Below are 14,925 nucleotides of genomic sequence, written 5' to 3' on the forward strand. Positions count from 1 at the left end.
GCCACTCCAAGATGCTCTTTTTATACCCAGTCATGTTAATGACCTATTGCCAATTGACCTAATGAGTTGCAATTTGGTCCTCCAGCTGTTCCTTTTTTGTACCTTTAACTTTTCCAGCCTCTTATTGCCCCTGTCCCAACTTTTTTGAGATGTGTTGCTGTCATGAAATTTCAAATGAGCCAATATTTGGCATGAAATTTCAAAATGTCTCACTTTCGACATTTGATATGTTGTCTATGTTCTATTGTGAATACAATATCAGTTTTTGAGATTTGTAAATTATTGCATTCTGTTTTTATTTACAATTTGTACTTTGTCCCAACTTTTTTGGAATCGGGGTTGTACGTTACATGTGCAATACCACCTTTTTAATACACTCATGTTAACTATATATCTGCAAACCTGTTAATTTATGCAGATTTGTTAATTTTTTTTATCTCTAAATTTGTAGTTTATTTCTTATATATATCCTTTTTTGTATACTTAGTACTTTTTCACTACTCCACTGCCTTATCTTTTTCTCTTTATATATTTTGCTGCTGTAACAATGTAAATTTTCCCTTGTGGGATAATAAAAGGCTCTCTCATCTTATCTTTCCATGTTGTCAGACACTCATTCATATCGTCGTAATCAGCGAAATATTCAGCCATTACTTTGGAAATAGATTTCACAATTTCTGTGTGACTTTTCTAAACATTAGAAAAACAGCTCCTGTGCGATAATTGACTACAGGCACTGAATGGGGTGCTGCGTCAGAGACCGGAAGAAGAGAAAAGTAAAACACTGACTGGATTGAGTAACCAGACACAGCTGTATCTCCATACGGATCCTTTCCATGCTGTCAGACACTTATAATAACATTATGAGTCTGTCAGTGACGAAAACAAGTGGTTTACTTTGACATGGATGATTGCCCCATAGAATTACATTGTATAGCCGTTTTGCAGTTGCTAATTAAAGGGTTCTAACTCGACACTGAACTGATTTAAATTGTTTTTGTCCCTAGTAAATATTTGGACCCAAAGAGATGGGGAAATAGGACTCAGATTAAAAATCCTGGAGTTTTTCTTTGAAAAAAGAAATGGAAAAAAAAAGAAAAGAAAGAACGAAACAGAAAAATGTTAGCAAATGGGCTTACATATTCCGTCACAGATGGTGCATTCATGGCTTTTGTACCTTTATGAACAGAGAACTGTATCTCTGTTTCTAACACTGTGGGATACAATCAATCAGTACAAAATATTAGTACCTCCTTGAGCTGGATTATCTGGGCTAAATACACGTTCATAAAAAGAATGTAAATGAAGTTCAGAAAACAAACATTTTCATGCTGGTTTCCTTCATGCTGAGGTTATGAAGCCCTCCAGAATCATAAGTTCAACTCAGATAATGCTCCTCAGTACACTCACCGGCCACTTTAATAGGAACTTCTTCTTGACTCTAAGATTCCTGTTCTTGGCTGCAGGAGTGGAACCCAGTGTGTTCTTCCGCTGTTGCATGCTGAGATGCTTTTCTGCTCACCACGGTTGTAAAGAGTTGCTATGAGTTACTAGATCCTTCCTGGCAGCTCGAACCAATCTGGCAATTTTCCTCTGACCTCTCCATACATGTCAACCTATACAGAATGTCCGTATTTTATACGGATTTGATTCAATAAACGTAGTATACGGGCGTACAAATAAAGTTATACGGATTCTTTAAAAAAACTTCAATATTTATTTAGAGCTATAATCAATTCCCACAATGATAAAAGAGCGCATAACATTTACAAACGTACTGTACACCACAGAAAGCACAGCCAGCCAGTAAAGAGTCTTATGAAATCGCGCGTTATCTTGTGGTAGCGAGACTTCGTTCCACTTTTGATCATGCGCACACCGCATTGCGAGAATCCCGCCAACCGGGAAGTAACATTTTGTTTGAAAAGCGTATTTCCACCTGAGCGACTTTCACTAGAGACTGAAAAGATTCTGAATGGGCACTCCGGCAAGATCAACACAGACACTTGCTGTGACATGCAGCCTCGTGAGGTATTGGTGCAGACTGCTAAAAAAAGCTGTCATGGAGTACAATTCAGAACATTAGAGTGACACTTTGTGTTTTTGTCAAACATTGGAGCTTTGTATTCATTCTGAAGGTTTGTTGTTATTAATATTGAATAAAAAGTAACTGGGATATATCATTGTTAATTATCATTCAAATTTTAGGTAAATTATTTCAACTTGCATCTTATAAGAATTTTATAAAGGAAATACGGATTTTGGAGGTTGGTTATACAGGTTTGATTGACCAAAGGTTGACATGTATGCCTCTCTTATCAACAAGGTGTCTCCATCCACAGAACTGTCGCTCACTCACTCACTGTTTTTTGTTTTTCGCACCGTTCTGTGTAAACTCTAGAGACTGTTGTGTGTGAAAACCCCAGGAGATCAGCAGTTTCTGAAATACTCAAATAAATCAGTCCATCTGGCTCAAACCAACACTCACGGCACAGTGGAAGTCATACTTTCAGATCACAATGTTTCCCATTCTAATGTTTGAAGTGAACATTAAATGAAGCTCTTGATTTGTACCTGCATGATTTGACGCATTGTGCTGCTGTCAAGGGATCGGCTGATTAGAGAACTGCATAGAACAGCAGGTGGCTGGGTGTTCCTAATAAAGTGACCAGTGAGTATGTTCCCAAGGCAAGTGATTTTGAACATTTTTTGTCCTAATATGTATGATATACATGCTAGGCATATGCCTATATTCACACTCGATACTTCATAGCCTAACATTCTAACCTTTTATACGGTTTACGACATTATCAAGATTACATTTTCAAAACACTACTTTTTATAGCCAACTGTGCACTTTCTGAAATTGGAAAAAAGTAAAAAAAGAACTAAAGAATTTTGCAGCAAAGGGTATTATTTCTATCATTACAACTATCATCTGGCTACAGTCTTGAATCTATTGAAAAGAAAGCACCACGTAAACATCATGGCCTTATCATTAAGCCCTGCAGGCGGTGACAGCAAAACAACAGAACTGTTCAGCTAGTAACTCTGAGAGAAGCGTTTCTCCTACAGCTAGACGTTTCACAGCACACAGATGAGCGTCCTGCCTTCATCTATCTCATCTTGCACCTTGTCGCTGGAGGTGGCGATCTCGGCTTGGGCAGAGAACATGGCGCAGATGAAAGTGAGCACCGTCCCTCCTATCGCTGTGTAGAGAGCCCAGCCCACTGAACAGTGACCCGGTTTATATGGGGAAGCTTCAGAGCCACAGTAGCTGACCACCTTATCACAGCCGAATCCTGCTGGGTAGAGCATCAGCCCGAGCATCAGGAACAGACCTGGGCAGAAAAATAAAGACTAACTACAAGGATACAAGTCAGTGGTTCTCAGAGTGGGGTTCTGGGAGCCCCAGGTATCTGTGAAGCATGGCCAGTGAGGCCATGAGGTTTATTTATTTTTGTTTGTTTTTAAATTTTGTTACAATTGTGGAAATCCCAGCATTAACCAAATTATTATAATTATTATTGTTCACATACTTTAGTTATTGGTCTGTTTGACTGGTGACGTAAACCGAACGGCTTTAATGCAAACCTCAATCAGTACGTTTACATGCACATCCAAATCGAGCTGCTGTCGGTAATCGAGCTAAGGGTCCCAGCAGGGGTGCCAGAGAAATCCAATCCTACATGCACACAAGGAAATCGAGCTATTGTGTGAGGTACATTGTGCACCCGAGCCACAGGTGGCGCTACACGCCCCATTGTGTTGGTACATTTCCGGTTGTCGTCATGAAGAAGAGCTATTTAAGAGTGTAAACAAAGTTATCAGTTCCATGTTCTCCATTGCGCGTTTTTCTCCCATCCATGAATTTTAATATATTCAACTCCTTAAGCTGAATGAGCATGAACTCTGTCTCCTCATTGCTCCAGAAGTGCACGTTTCTGCTCGCCATTTTCTCTTCTTCGTTTATTCCTCCTGACCTCTTCTGCTGCTCGCTACTACTGTTGTCATGCCGACCGAGGCTGTCGTGTTCCCCGCTTGTGGTCTCGTCACTCGTCACTTCCGGAAGGGGCAGTGCTGAAGTAAGTAGCTCGACTACGTAGCTCGATAGGGTATACATGCACTAAGTAGCTCGGCAAAAATCGCATAATCTAGGTCGTGTAGCTCGGTTACGAGAAATCAAGTTCGGTTCAATTTCAGCCGAGCTAAGGTGTTTCCATGGCATTTACAACTTCGATTTCAGTCGAGCAACGGCAGAAATTCGATTTTCTCTATGTGCATGTAAACACACTGAGTGACTCAAAAATAAGTACACTAGTTCTATACTATATATATATATATATATAATATTTTACTATTAAAGGCATTCCTGGTGGCAAAATGTTTGAGAATCTCTGTCATAATTACACTGTATGCTCAAAAGTATGTGGACACCTGACCATGAGACCCATATATGGGTCCATAAAGTGTTTCCACAAAGTTGGACACACACAAGGCGGCACGGTGGTGTAGTGGTTAGCGCTGTTGCCTCACAGCAAGAAGGTCCGGGTTCGAGCCCCGTGGCCGGCGAGGGCCTTTCTGTATGGAGTTTGCATGTTCTCCCCGTGTCCGCGTGGGTTTCCTCCGGGTGCTCCGGTTTCCCCCACAGTCCAAAGACATGCAGGTTAGGTTAACTGGTGACTCTAAATTGACCGTAGGTGTGAATGTGAGTGTGAATGGTTGTCTGTGTCTATGTGTCAGCCCTGTGATGACCTGGCGACTTGTCCAGGGTGTACCCCGCCTTTCGCCCGTAGTCAGCTGGGATAGGCTCCAGCTTGTCTGCAACCCTGTAGAACAGGATAAAGCGGCTAGAGATAATGAGATGAGATGAGATGAGATGGACACACACAACTGTCTAGGATGTTTCTGTATGCTGTGGTATTACAGTTTCCCTTCATTAAAACTAAAAGGCCCAAACATTTTTCCAGCACAACAACGCCCCATGCACAAAGTGAGCTCTTTGAAGAAAGACATGGTTTGCCAAAATTGGAGTGGAAGAACTCAAGTGACCAGCACAAAGCCCTGCCCTCAACCCCACTGAACACCTTTGGGATGAACTGGAACACCAACTGCACCCCAGGACTCCTTTTCTGACATCAGTGCCTGACCTTACTACTAATGCTCTTGTGGCTGAATAAGCACAAATCCCCACAGTAACGCTACAAAATCTAGTGGAAAGCCTCAATCTGGAATGGGATGTTCAGTAAGCACAGATGGGTGTGATGGTCAGATGTCTACATATTTTTGATCACTGGATTCTGTTACATACAAAGCATTTCTTGGTTGGTTGGATGTATATGAATGTATAAATTTGCTGGAACTACTCTGACAAGTTTATACGTTTATAATTAGTTCAGTGACACAAAAATAATCTTTTGTTTGTAATAGGCAGATTTATCACATCACATTGTACCAACAAACACTGTACCATATCGCATATGAGAAATAATATTTGTCCTTATCTTGTGTATTCATTTGCCATGGTGGGTGTTATAGCAACATCATCCACGATGGAATGGTGTGATATGGCCCAATGCTGGAACAATTTGCCAGTGATTAAAATTTTTTTTATTTATTAATGAACAACATATTGTACAACCCCGATTCCAAAAAAAGTTGGGACAAAGTACAAATTGTAAATAAAAACGGAATGCAATGACGTGGAAGTTTCAAAATTCCATATTTTATTCAGAATAGAACATAGATGACATATCAAATGTTTAAACTGAGAAAATGTATCATTTAAAGAGAAAAATTAGGTGATTTTAAATTTCATGACAACAACACATCTCAAAAAAGTTGGGACAAGGCCATGTTTACCACTGTGAGACATCCCCTTTTCTCTTTACAACAGTCTGTAAACATCTGGGGACTGAGGAGACAAGTTGCTCAAGTTTAGGGATAGGAATGTTAACCCATTCTTGTCTAATGTAGGATTCTAGTTGCTCAACTGTCTTAGGTCTTTTTTGTCGTATCTTCCGTTTTATGATGCGCCAAATGTTTTCTATGGGTGAAAGATCTGGACTGCAGGCTGGCCAGTTCAGTACCCGGACCCTTCTTCTACGCAGCCATGATGCTGTAATTGATGCAGTATGTGGTTTGGCATTGTCATGTTGGAAAATGCAAGGTCTTCCCTGAAAGAGACGTCGTCTGGATGGGAGCATATGTTGCTCTAGAACCTGGATATACCTTTCAGCATTGATGGTGTCTTTCCAGATGTGTAAGCTGCCCATGCCACACGCACTAATGCGACCCCATACCATCAGAGATGCAGGCTTCTGAACTGAGCGCTGAGAACAACTTGGGTCGTCCTTCTCCTCTTTAGTCCGAATGACACGGCGTCCCTGATTTCCATAAAGAACTTCAAATTTTGATCTGTCTGACCACAGAACAGTTTTCCACTTTGCCACAGTCCATTTTAAATGAGCCTTGGCCCAGAGATGATGTCTGCGCTTCTGGATCATGTTTAGATACGGCTTCTTCTTTGAACTATAGAGTTTTAGCTGGCAACGGCGGATGGCACGGTGAATTGTGTTCACAGATAATGTTCTCTGGAAATATTCCTGAGCCCATTTTGTGATTTCCAATACAGAAGCATGCCTGTATGTGACGCAGTGCCGTCTAAGGGCCCGAAGCTCACGGGCACCCAGTATGGTTTTCCGGCCTTGACCCTTACGCACAGAGATTCTTCCAGATTCTCTGAATCTTTTGATGATATTATGCACTGTAGATGATATGTTCAAACTCTTTGCAATTTTACACTGTCAAACTCCTTTCTGATATTGCTCCACTATTTGTCGGCGCAGAATTAGGGGGATTGGTGATCCTCTTCCCATCTTTACTTCTGAGAGCCGCTGCCACTCCAAGATGCTCTTTTTATATCCAGTCATGTTAATGACCTATTGCCAATTGGCCTAATGAGTTGCAATTTGGTCCTCCAGCTGTTCCTTTTTTGTACCTTTAACTTTTCCAGCCTCTTATTGCCCCTGTCCCAACTTTTTTGAGATGTGTTGCTGTCATGAAATTTCAAATGAGCCAATATTTGGCATGAAATTTCAAAAGGTCTCACTTTCGACATTTGATATGTTGTCTATGTTCTATTGTGAATACAATATCAGTTTTTGAGATTTGTAAATTATTGCATTCTGTTTTTATTTACAATCTGTACTTTGTCCCAACTTTTTTGGAATCGGGGTTGTACTTTTTAACCATCAAAAGCTAGTTCCTGGATCACTAACATTATCGTGGTTATAAAGAGCTGTTCCCTCACTAACCATTGTTTTTTCTCCTATTAAATTTAATGAGACAAACAACCTCACCTTGCCATGTTACTTAATATCTGGAAAAGCCCTCTGTCCTGAAGACTTTCCCATGGTGGAAAACCAACAGCGCAGACAACTGAAATTCTTTCCATCGAGGTTAAATAAACGGGTCACGGAAAACATCACTGTATCCACAATTATGCATTTTTTTTACTAAATGACATGTTTAATATCTGTTTACTATTAGCTTTAGATTATGTATATTGAACAGTTATTCCATGAGATCGAGTCGTACATGAGCTGATAGCCATGGATGACGAGATTGAACGGAATAACTTTTATTCTATCCATAGTCTCTGGATTTTGAGAAACGGAGCATTTTTACTTTTATTTTTTGCAAATTCAATAAATAAAAACTTTACACAAAAGGTCTGACAAAATCATTTCCACTCAGAATGTAAACAAACTGGCGAAATTACAGTAGCAATTTGTGAAAAATGCTATAATAATTCTTGGAAAAAAAAGATACTTTCTTACCATGAAATACTTTAATTCCATATTTTGTTGGGGGTTTTTTTTGTATTTTGGGGTTTTTTGTTTTCGAGTAGAGCTTTTATTTCGTCCTCGATTGGTTCAGCAACGCACCGCCATTTAGTTTTTTTCTACTCACAGTATATGAGCTGATAGCCTAGTAGTAGAGTAGCCAATCAGAGTGTGCGATTGCTCATATCCAGTAAATGTGAATAGAATAATATACAATGTCTATATTATGCATTAAATAACTTTTATTCCATATTTTGTTGCCTTTTTGTATTTTTTTGGGGTTTTCTTCTACTTTAGGGTTTTTTAGTGGTTGGCATTACCGCCACTGACTGGGTTGGAGTGTGGAACAGGAGATATCCTGGGGGACCTACATTCTTTTAGCCATTTCTGTTTCTTTTAAATACCTGATAACAATTCTGGGGGGTTTGTTTTCGAGTAGAGTTTTTATTTTGTCCTCGGTTGATTCAGCAACACGCTCCGCCATTTTGTTTTTCCTAGTGCTGTCAAAAATGTCGCATTATTAATGCGTTAACTTGACTCAATTTTAACGGCGATAATTTTTTTATCGCGAGATTAACGCTCTGTGACATGATGTAGGTTTTTCATAAGCTGTTGAAACTGCCAGGAACTTGGAACAGAGACTTTGCTTAGAAAACCGATAGCAGCTAGACTGTAATGCCACGCCCCGCACAGCCAGAGTCCTCTGCCCCCCAAAGAACCAGCGCGGGCAGGGTGCGCTAGTAGAGATGGGATTTATGGCTCTTTGATGGGATCCGCATCTTTGTGATCCGTTATTTGAAAAGAACCGTTTAAAAGACTGGCTCATTTGGCTCTTTTTAAATATTTATTCAGTTTTAAGAAGACAGCGTCTAAAGAAGCCAGATCCCTCTGAACTGTAAACTCAATGCTATCCCAGAAATCCTTCCTGTAATATGCAAATTTGGCCGCCTCCGATTGGACAGCGCGACACATCAACAGGCAGAAAGTGTAAAAGTACAAAATGTGTTAAGTGAGCTGAAACAGTAAAGATCAGATTCAATGCAATATTTATCAACGAACAACTTAAAGTTAATATAATAGTGTACTTTATATTATAATCAAGCATGTCAAGCCTACCGTCACTGTGTAACCTATCTCTCTGATTAGAGTTGTAGACTAACTCAAACAGTAGATCATTTCACTCATGGTTCTCTTGCTAGCCCCGCGCCGGTGCTCGGCTTAGGTTTCACTTTACAGTGGCTGTGTCAAGACGTGTTATGCTTTGCAATAAAAAAAAAAAACATTGGTACAAAGCAAGCCCATTCACTTTTTTATGCTGATAAGAGAATTACAATGGTTTTTCATGTGACAAAAATGTGCGATTAAATTGCGATTAATCACGAGTTAACTATGACTGTCGCGACATTAATCGCGATTAAATATTTTAATCGCTTGACAGCACTAGTTTTTCCTCTACTCATGGTATATGAGCTGATATCCTAGTAGAAGAGTAACCAAACAGAGTGTGCAATTGCTCATATGCAATGAATGTGGATAGAATAATATCTGTTATAAGTCCCTGTGAATGAGTTGATACTGTTACATTGACAAGCTTCCCTTTCCCTCTTTACTACTAATGTTTATAAACCCAGACCTCACCCATATTCTACAAACAATAGGATTCCTTTGAGCCATGTGATATCGTATATCAGCGTTATGATTTGCACTCGAAGAAACCGTATCATAATTAATATTTCAATTTCTTATCCATGGACCATTTGCAGAAGTGAAATAAAAATGTATTTAGCATTTATTTGTCATTACAGCTTGCAAAATGGGCCAGCGTTCTTTCTTAGCCACATAACGCAATCACTCTGTCATCAAATCGGGCATGCAAGGTCCTGCCTCAAAAGCCTTTCTTCTGGCTGTTTAGGAATTGCTCAATCCCACCATTGTAAATATTTCACTAAGCTTTCAGCACAACTACAGCGCTCTCTTGTCCCCAGATAAACTCTTTTAGAAATGAAAAATCCCTTATATGGAGCAGGGAATCAGCATTTTCTATATTACTGGAATTAAAGTTGCTGGTCGGAGACAGGATAGTAAGTTACAGAGCTGTTGGATTTGTCCCTCCTTAACTGGATATAAAGCAAAAGATTGAATGGTGGTTCTGGCAAACAGCAGACCTTGCCATAGTCAACAATACAGTGCTGTTGCTGCGGGTTGGGTTGGGAAGTAGTGCTGATGGAGCAGGCAACATGTGGTTGACATGCTTTACTTACCACTGACATAATACATAGCAATTTTACGACTTGCACGCACCCACAGCAAGACGTAGTCTACTGAGTCTCTACGATCTCTCTTAAAAACTCTCGAGGCCTGAGCATTCCTGATTCCACCTGTAGTTACGGTTTAAATACTGGCATATTTTATTGTCATATTTAAATCACTGATCAAGATGTGGTGTCATGAAACAGTCCATGTTATGACTCCGATAAGGCTGGAGATAAGCTGCGGCACTCCATAAGTCCTGGAAGACATTATGTGTTTCCCAGGCAGGCCTGAACCTCTGACGCTGTCAGGAATGTGCGGATTGCTATCATGTCAACACAGAGGCTTTGACATCTGACCTGAATATACACTCTGAACTTATATCTTTATGCTGTGGGATTCAAATAAAAAGCAGGGGTTAACAAGATCAACTGTGAGCTACTGCTCACTTATGTATCCCCCCCGCTCTCGCTTATATCAGAATGCAAGCAATCGAAGGAATAGGACACTTATTATGAATGTTGACTTCAATAAATAATGAACCCTGAAACAAGTAAGTAAAGAGCAGCGTCTCTCCCCAGGGATTTCAAATAGCATCCTGGTAAACTGTCATTTTGAAATTGCATTTTGCTTCTTGAAATAGTGTCAAAATCCACCCTGTATGTTTTGTAAATACATTCATTCGGTAAACAGGAAGTCGATGTGCGACAGACCTGAAAACGATACACACTGTATAGAACCCCAAGCTGAAGCTCGGTACCAAATATCAAGCAGTTATGATTTGTAGTTGCTGAGAAAAGTGTTCCGAAAATTTTGTAAATCCATGCTATATGTTTCATAAGTAAATTTGTTTCATTTGGTAAACAGAAAGTCTATGTGCGACAGACCTGAAAATGGTGTACATGGTATAGAACCCCAAGCTGACGCTCGGTACCAAATATCTAGCAGCTGTGATTTGTAGTTGCTGAGAAAAGTGTTACGAAAATTTTGTAAATCCACCCTATATGTTTCGTAAATATATTCAGTCAGTAAACAGGAAGTCGATGTGCGACAGACCTGAAAACGGTACACACAGTATAGAACCCCAAGCTGAAGTTTGGTACCAAGTGGCTATGATTTGTGGTTGCTGAGAAAAAGGGTGTTTTGGATGGACGGAAATATGGAGATACGGATGGATGAACAGAAGTAAAAAACCAGTATCCCCCCCCCCCCCCCCCCCCTTCTGAGCGGGGGTATAATGAGGGCAAGGCAGAAGACTAAATCTCAGTAATGTTATACACACACACACGCACGCACACATTTTATATATTAGTACTCAAGTGTTTCTGATAGGGTTGCAAAATTCCCGGGAATTTTCAGAGTGGAAAATTTCCATGGAAATTTTGGGAATTAATGGGAATTTATGGGAATTTTGGGGAACTTTCGGGAATTTTCAAAACCAACTTTACTTAAAAATTGATTTTAAAAAATAAGGTCCTTTTATTCAGATTAGGATATTTCTCTGGGTCTCCGTTCTGTTCAGAAGAACATACTGTACAAGCAAAAACAAGCATGTAACTAATTAAACAACTGAGAAAATTAATAACCACCAAATGTTTTACAAAAACAATACGGGTTTTCCCTGGTACATGTATAATGAATTAAACAATAACCTTAGACTTTGTGAGAACTTATCTTCAAAAGCAACTTTAACTCTACTTATGGTCTTGAAGACTGCTTCCTGTAACTTTTTTGTTTACTAATTATACTTCAACAACTTGAATTCCTTTTTCATTTTGCAACTGGTTTGTAAACCGTATCCTGTCAAGTAATTTGCTTGCAAATGATCGGATTAGAAGTAATGATTAGGGTATACAATGCTATTAAAACAATGACATTAAACAGCCTGGCTCCAGATTCAAAGAAAAAAGTGGCACTAATATATTTTACAAGCAGCAAAACTTATTTCAAGACTACTAGTAATTAGAAATTTTTAATTTTACATGTTTTAAATAGGTGGCACGGTGGTGTAGTGGTTAGCGCTGTCGCCTCACAGCAAGAAGGTCCGGGTTCGAGCCCCGTGGCCGGCGAGGGCCTTTCTGTGTGGAGTTTGCATGTTCTCCCCGTGTCCGTGTGGGTTTCCTCCGGGTGCTCCGGTTTCCCCCACAGTCCAAAGACATGCAGGTTAGGTTAACTGGTGACTCTAAATTGACCGTAGGTGTGAATGTGAGTGTGAATGATTGTCTGTGTCTATGTGTCAGCCCTGTGATGACCTGGCGACTTGTCCAGGGTGTACCCCGCCTTTCGCCCATAGTCAGCTGGGATAGTGTTAATGGACCAGACTTTTTTTTTCCATATCGTAGGAACTGCTCCACTGGGATAGGCTCCAGCTTGCCTGCGACCCTGTAGAACAGGATAAAGCAGCTAGAGATAATGAGATGAGATGAGATGAAGTTGATCAGCAGAGCTGGTGGGGTCGTGCATGTGTATATACAAATAATTACAAAAGACTAAAAATATACACAATCTTTAAAATAAAAACTTAAAATTGTTGATTATCTGTTAATTATCTTCACATTAAGTTAATTAATAGGACACATAACTGTTGTTTTTGTATTTAATTACGGCTAGAACAGGATTAAAATTTATTCTACGAATGTCAAATTTAGCTAGCAAATGTTTTCTTTCATAGGAAAAATCCTTTGTTAATGTGTAAGGCTCTAATCCCACTGAGTGGTTTCTATATCCATTTCTTTTGAGTGTACTTCTTGGTTTTAATAACTTGCTTGTTTGCTGAACACAAACATGGCAATAAGTTCTTGTGTTAATGGACCAGACTCCACTTTTGGATCATTAATCCCTTTTGAGTGAGAATGCCCTGCATGCATGGTTTGGCTTCTGGCACATCCATACAGTTTTAAATACAGTACCTACAATTAAAAGCAGTTTGTTTTTATCGCAGTTATTTAATTCCTGGGCTCCCATCTGTAACAGGGAGTGATGTCGCATCCCATTAATACACTTTACAACAGATTATTAGCTTCTAATAGAATAGATGAGCCAAAATAATTGGGGATCTTTTTTAATTGGGCCTGACTCGGTACAAGTAAGAATAGGTGGGCCTCGAAGCAGAAAAGGTTGAGAACCCGTGCTCTACACAACTTTACGACAACAAGGATGAAGAAATGACTCACAGTAAGCATGTTTTGGTTTGCTTTTAGATCAGTAACTGTCTGTCGTCTACAGTAAGTATTATATTTGACCACATAGAAACTACCTTAGCTCGTTATTGATCTGACTAAGGACAACTAATCAATTCAAGCAACAGGCTGAACACAAGCTTGACACTTCCTGTGCAGCGGTGAGCTCTTTGGGATGACGCTTCTGACTTTTTTTTCCAGATCGCAGGAACTGCTGCACGTACCAGACCTCGCTCAGATCATTCTATTTGAATTCGCCTCACAAATTTATCTTTTTCAAAATGTATGGAGCAGATACCAAACTGCCCTGTCGGTTTGAAGTTACCTCTCTTTGTCCATACAAATCGAACCCATTCATTCCCTAAGTGTCCTGCCGACTTTGGGCTATAATGGATCAAAATTCTGCTTCTTTTTTTTTTTTAAATCACCTACACCTGAACAGCCTTGAACAACACACCTCTTAGGAGGCATGCTTTGGTTTTAATTTTGTTTTGGAATTTCTCTCATCTCATCTCATTATCTCTAGCCGCTTTATCCTGTTCTACAGGGTCGCGGGCAAGCTGGAGCCTATCCCAGCTGACTACGGGCGAAAGGCGGGGTACACCCTGGACAAGTCGCCAGGTCATCACAGGGCTGACACATAGACACAGACAACCATTCACACTCACATTCACACCTACGGTCAATTTAGAGTCACCAGTTAACCTAACCTGCATGTCTTTGGACTGTGGGGGAAACCGGAGCACCCGGAGGAAACCCACGTGGATACGGGGAGAACATGCAAACACCGCACAGAAAGGCCCTCGCCAGCCACGGGGCTCAAACCCAGAACCTTCTTGCTGTGAGGCAACAGCGCTAACCACTACACCACCACGCCTGTTTTGGAATTAAAAAAAAAAATTTAAAACATGCTTCATTTTACAAAGCAGATGAAGCCAGAAACGCTGCGAACTTTCAAGCGTTGCGCCCATGACATTACTTCCTTTGAATTAATAATAACTTACCAGGAATGCATTCGTGTAATGGCAGACTCAAAGAGTCAAACTTTACCGGCTAAATAGAACACGGTCCCAGTGTGGTATTAAAATACAATTTAGACAGTAAACTATTTAACATGTCTAGTTTTATAAGGTATAATTTCCAGGGGTGATGTCATTTTCATAAGACTAGCGCTTTAAGTATGGAGCTTTGCTCCGCTAATACTAAAGCTGTACACCAAAATCCGCTGACTGCTTTTGAGTTACAGTACTGTGCACATGTAAAGAAATGCTGTAGACCAAAAATATATTAAAAATGAAACAAAGTCAGTATTTGGTGTGAGACGACCCTTTGCTTTAAAAAAAATAGTAGTCTGAGGTACAGTGAGTGCAGTTTATGCGGAAATGAGCTGTAGGTTTTACTGAGCGTCTCACAGAACCAGCCCCAGTTCTTCTGGACACTTTGACTGTCACACTCGCTTCTTCATTTTGCACCAAAACCCAGCAGCCTTCATTATGTTTTCTTTTTTAATCTGAAAAGTGCTCTCTTATGGAATCTGCTGCTCAGATACAAACTTTTTTCCCCCTGTAACATTTAACTTTGCGCTGGAAAATGAACGTTTGGATTCTAAAATGTTTTTGTACTGACTTGATAATGTAGAAGTCATAAAA

At 40.0% G+C, this 14,925-nt stretch overlaps 1 protein-coding gene across 1 annotated transcript in view; it reads right to left on the reverse strand.

The window, feature by feature from the left end:
• Positions 1–275: 275 nt before the first annotated feature.
• Positions 276–14,925, reverse strand: part of lhfpl2b (LHFPL tetraspan subfamily member 2b) — a 41,289-nt gene continuing 26,639 nt past the window's right edge. The window contains exon 3 of the mRNA XM_060906983.1: positions 276–3,341. Within this exon, the coding sequence (XP_060762966.1) occupies positions 3,085–3,341 (257 nt within the window). The 3' untranslated portion in view covers positions 276–3,084. The remainder of the gene's footprint in view (positions 3,342–14,925) is intronic.

This window comes from Neoarius graeffei, chromosome 24 (assembly GCF_027579695.1).
Source record: "Neoarius graeffei isolate fNeoGra1 chromosome 24, fNeoGra1.pri, whole genome shotgun sequence".
Taxonomy (NCBI): domain Eukaryota; kingdom Metazoa; phylum Chordata; class Actinopteri; order Siluriformes; family Ariidae; genus Neoarius; species Neoarius graeffei.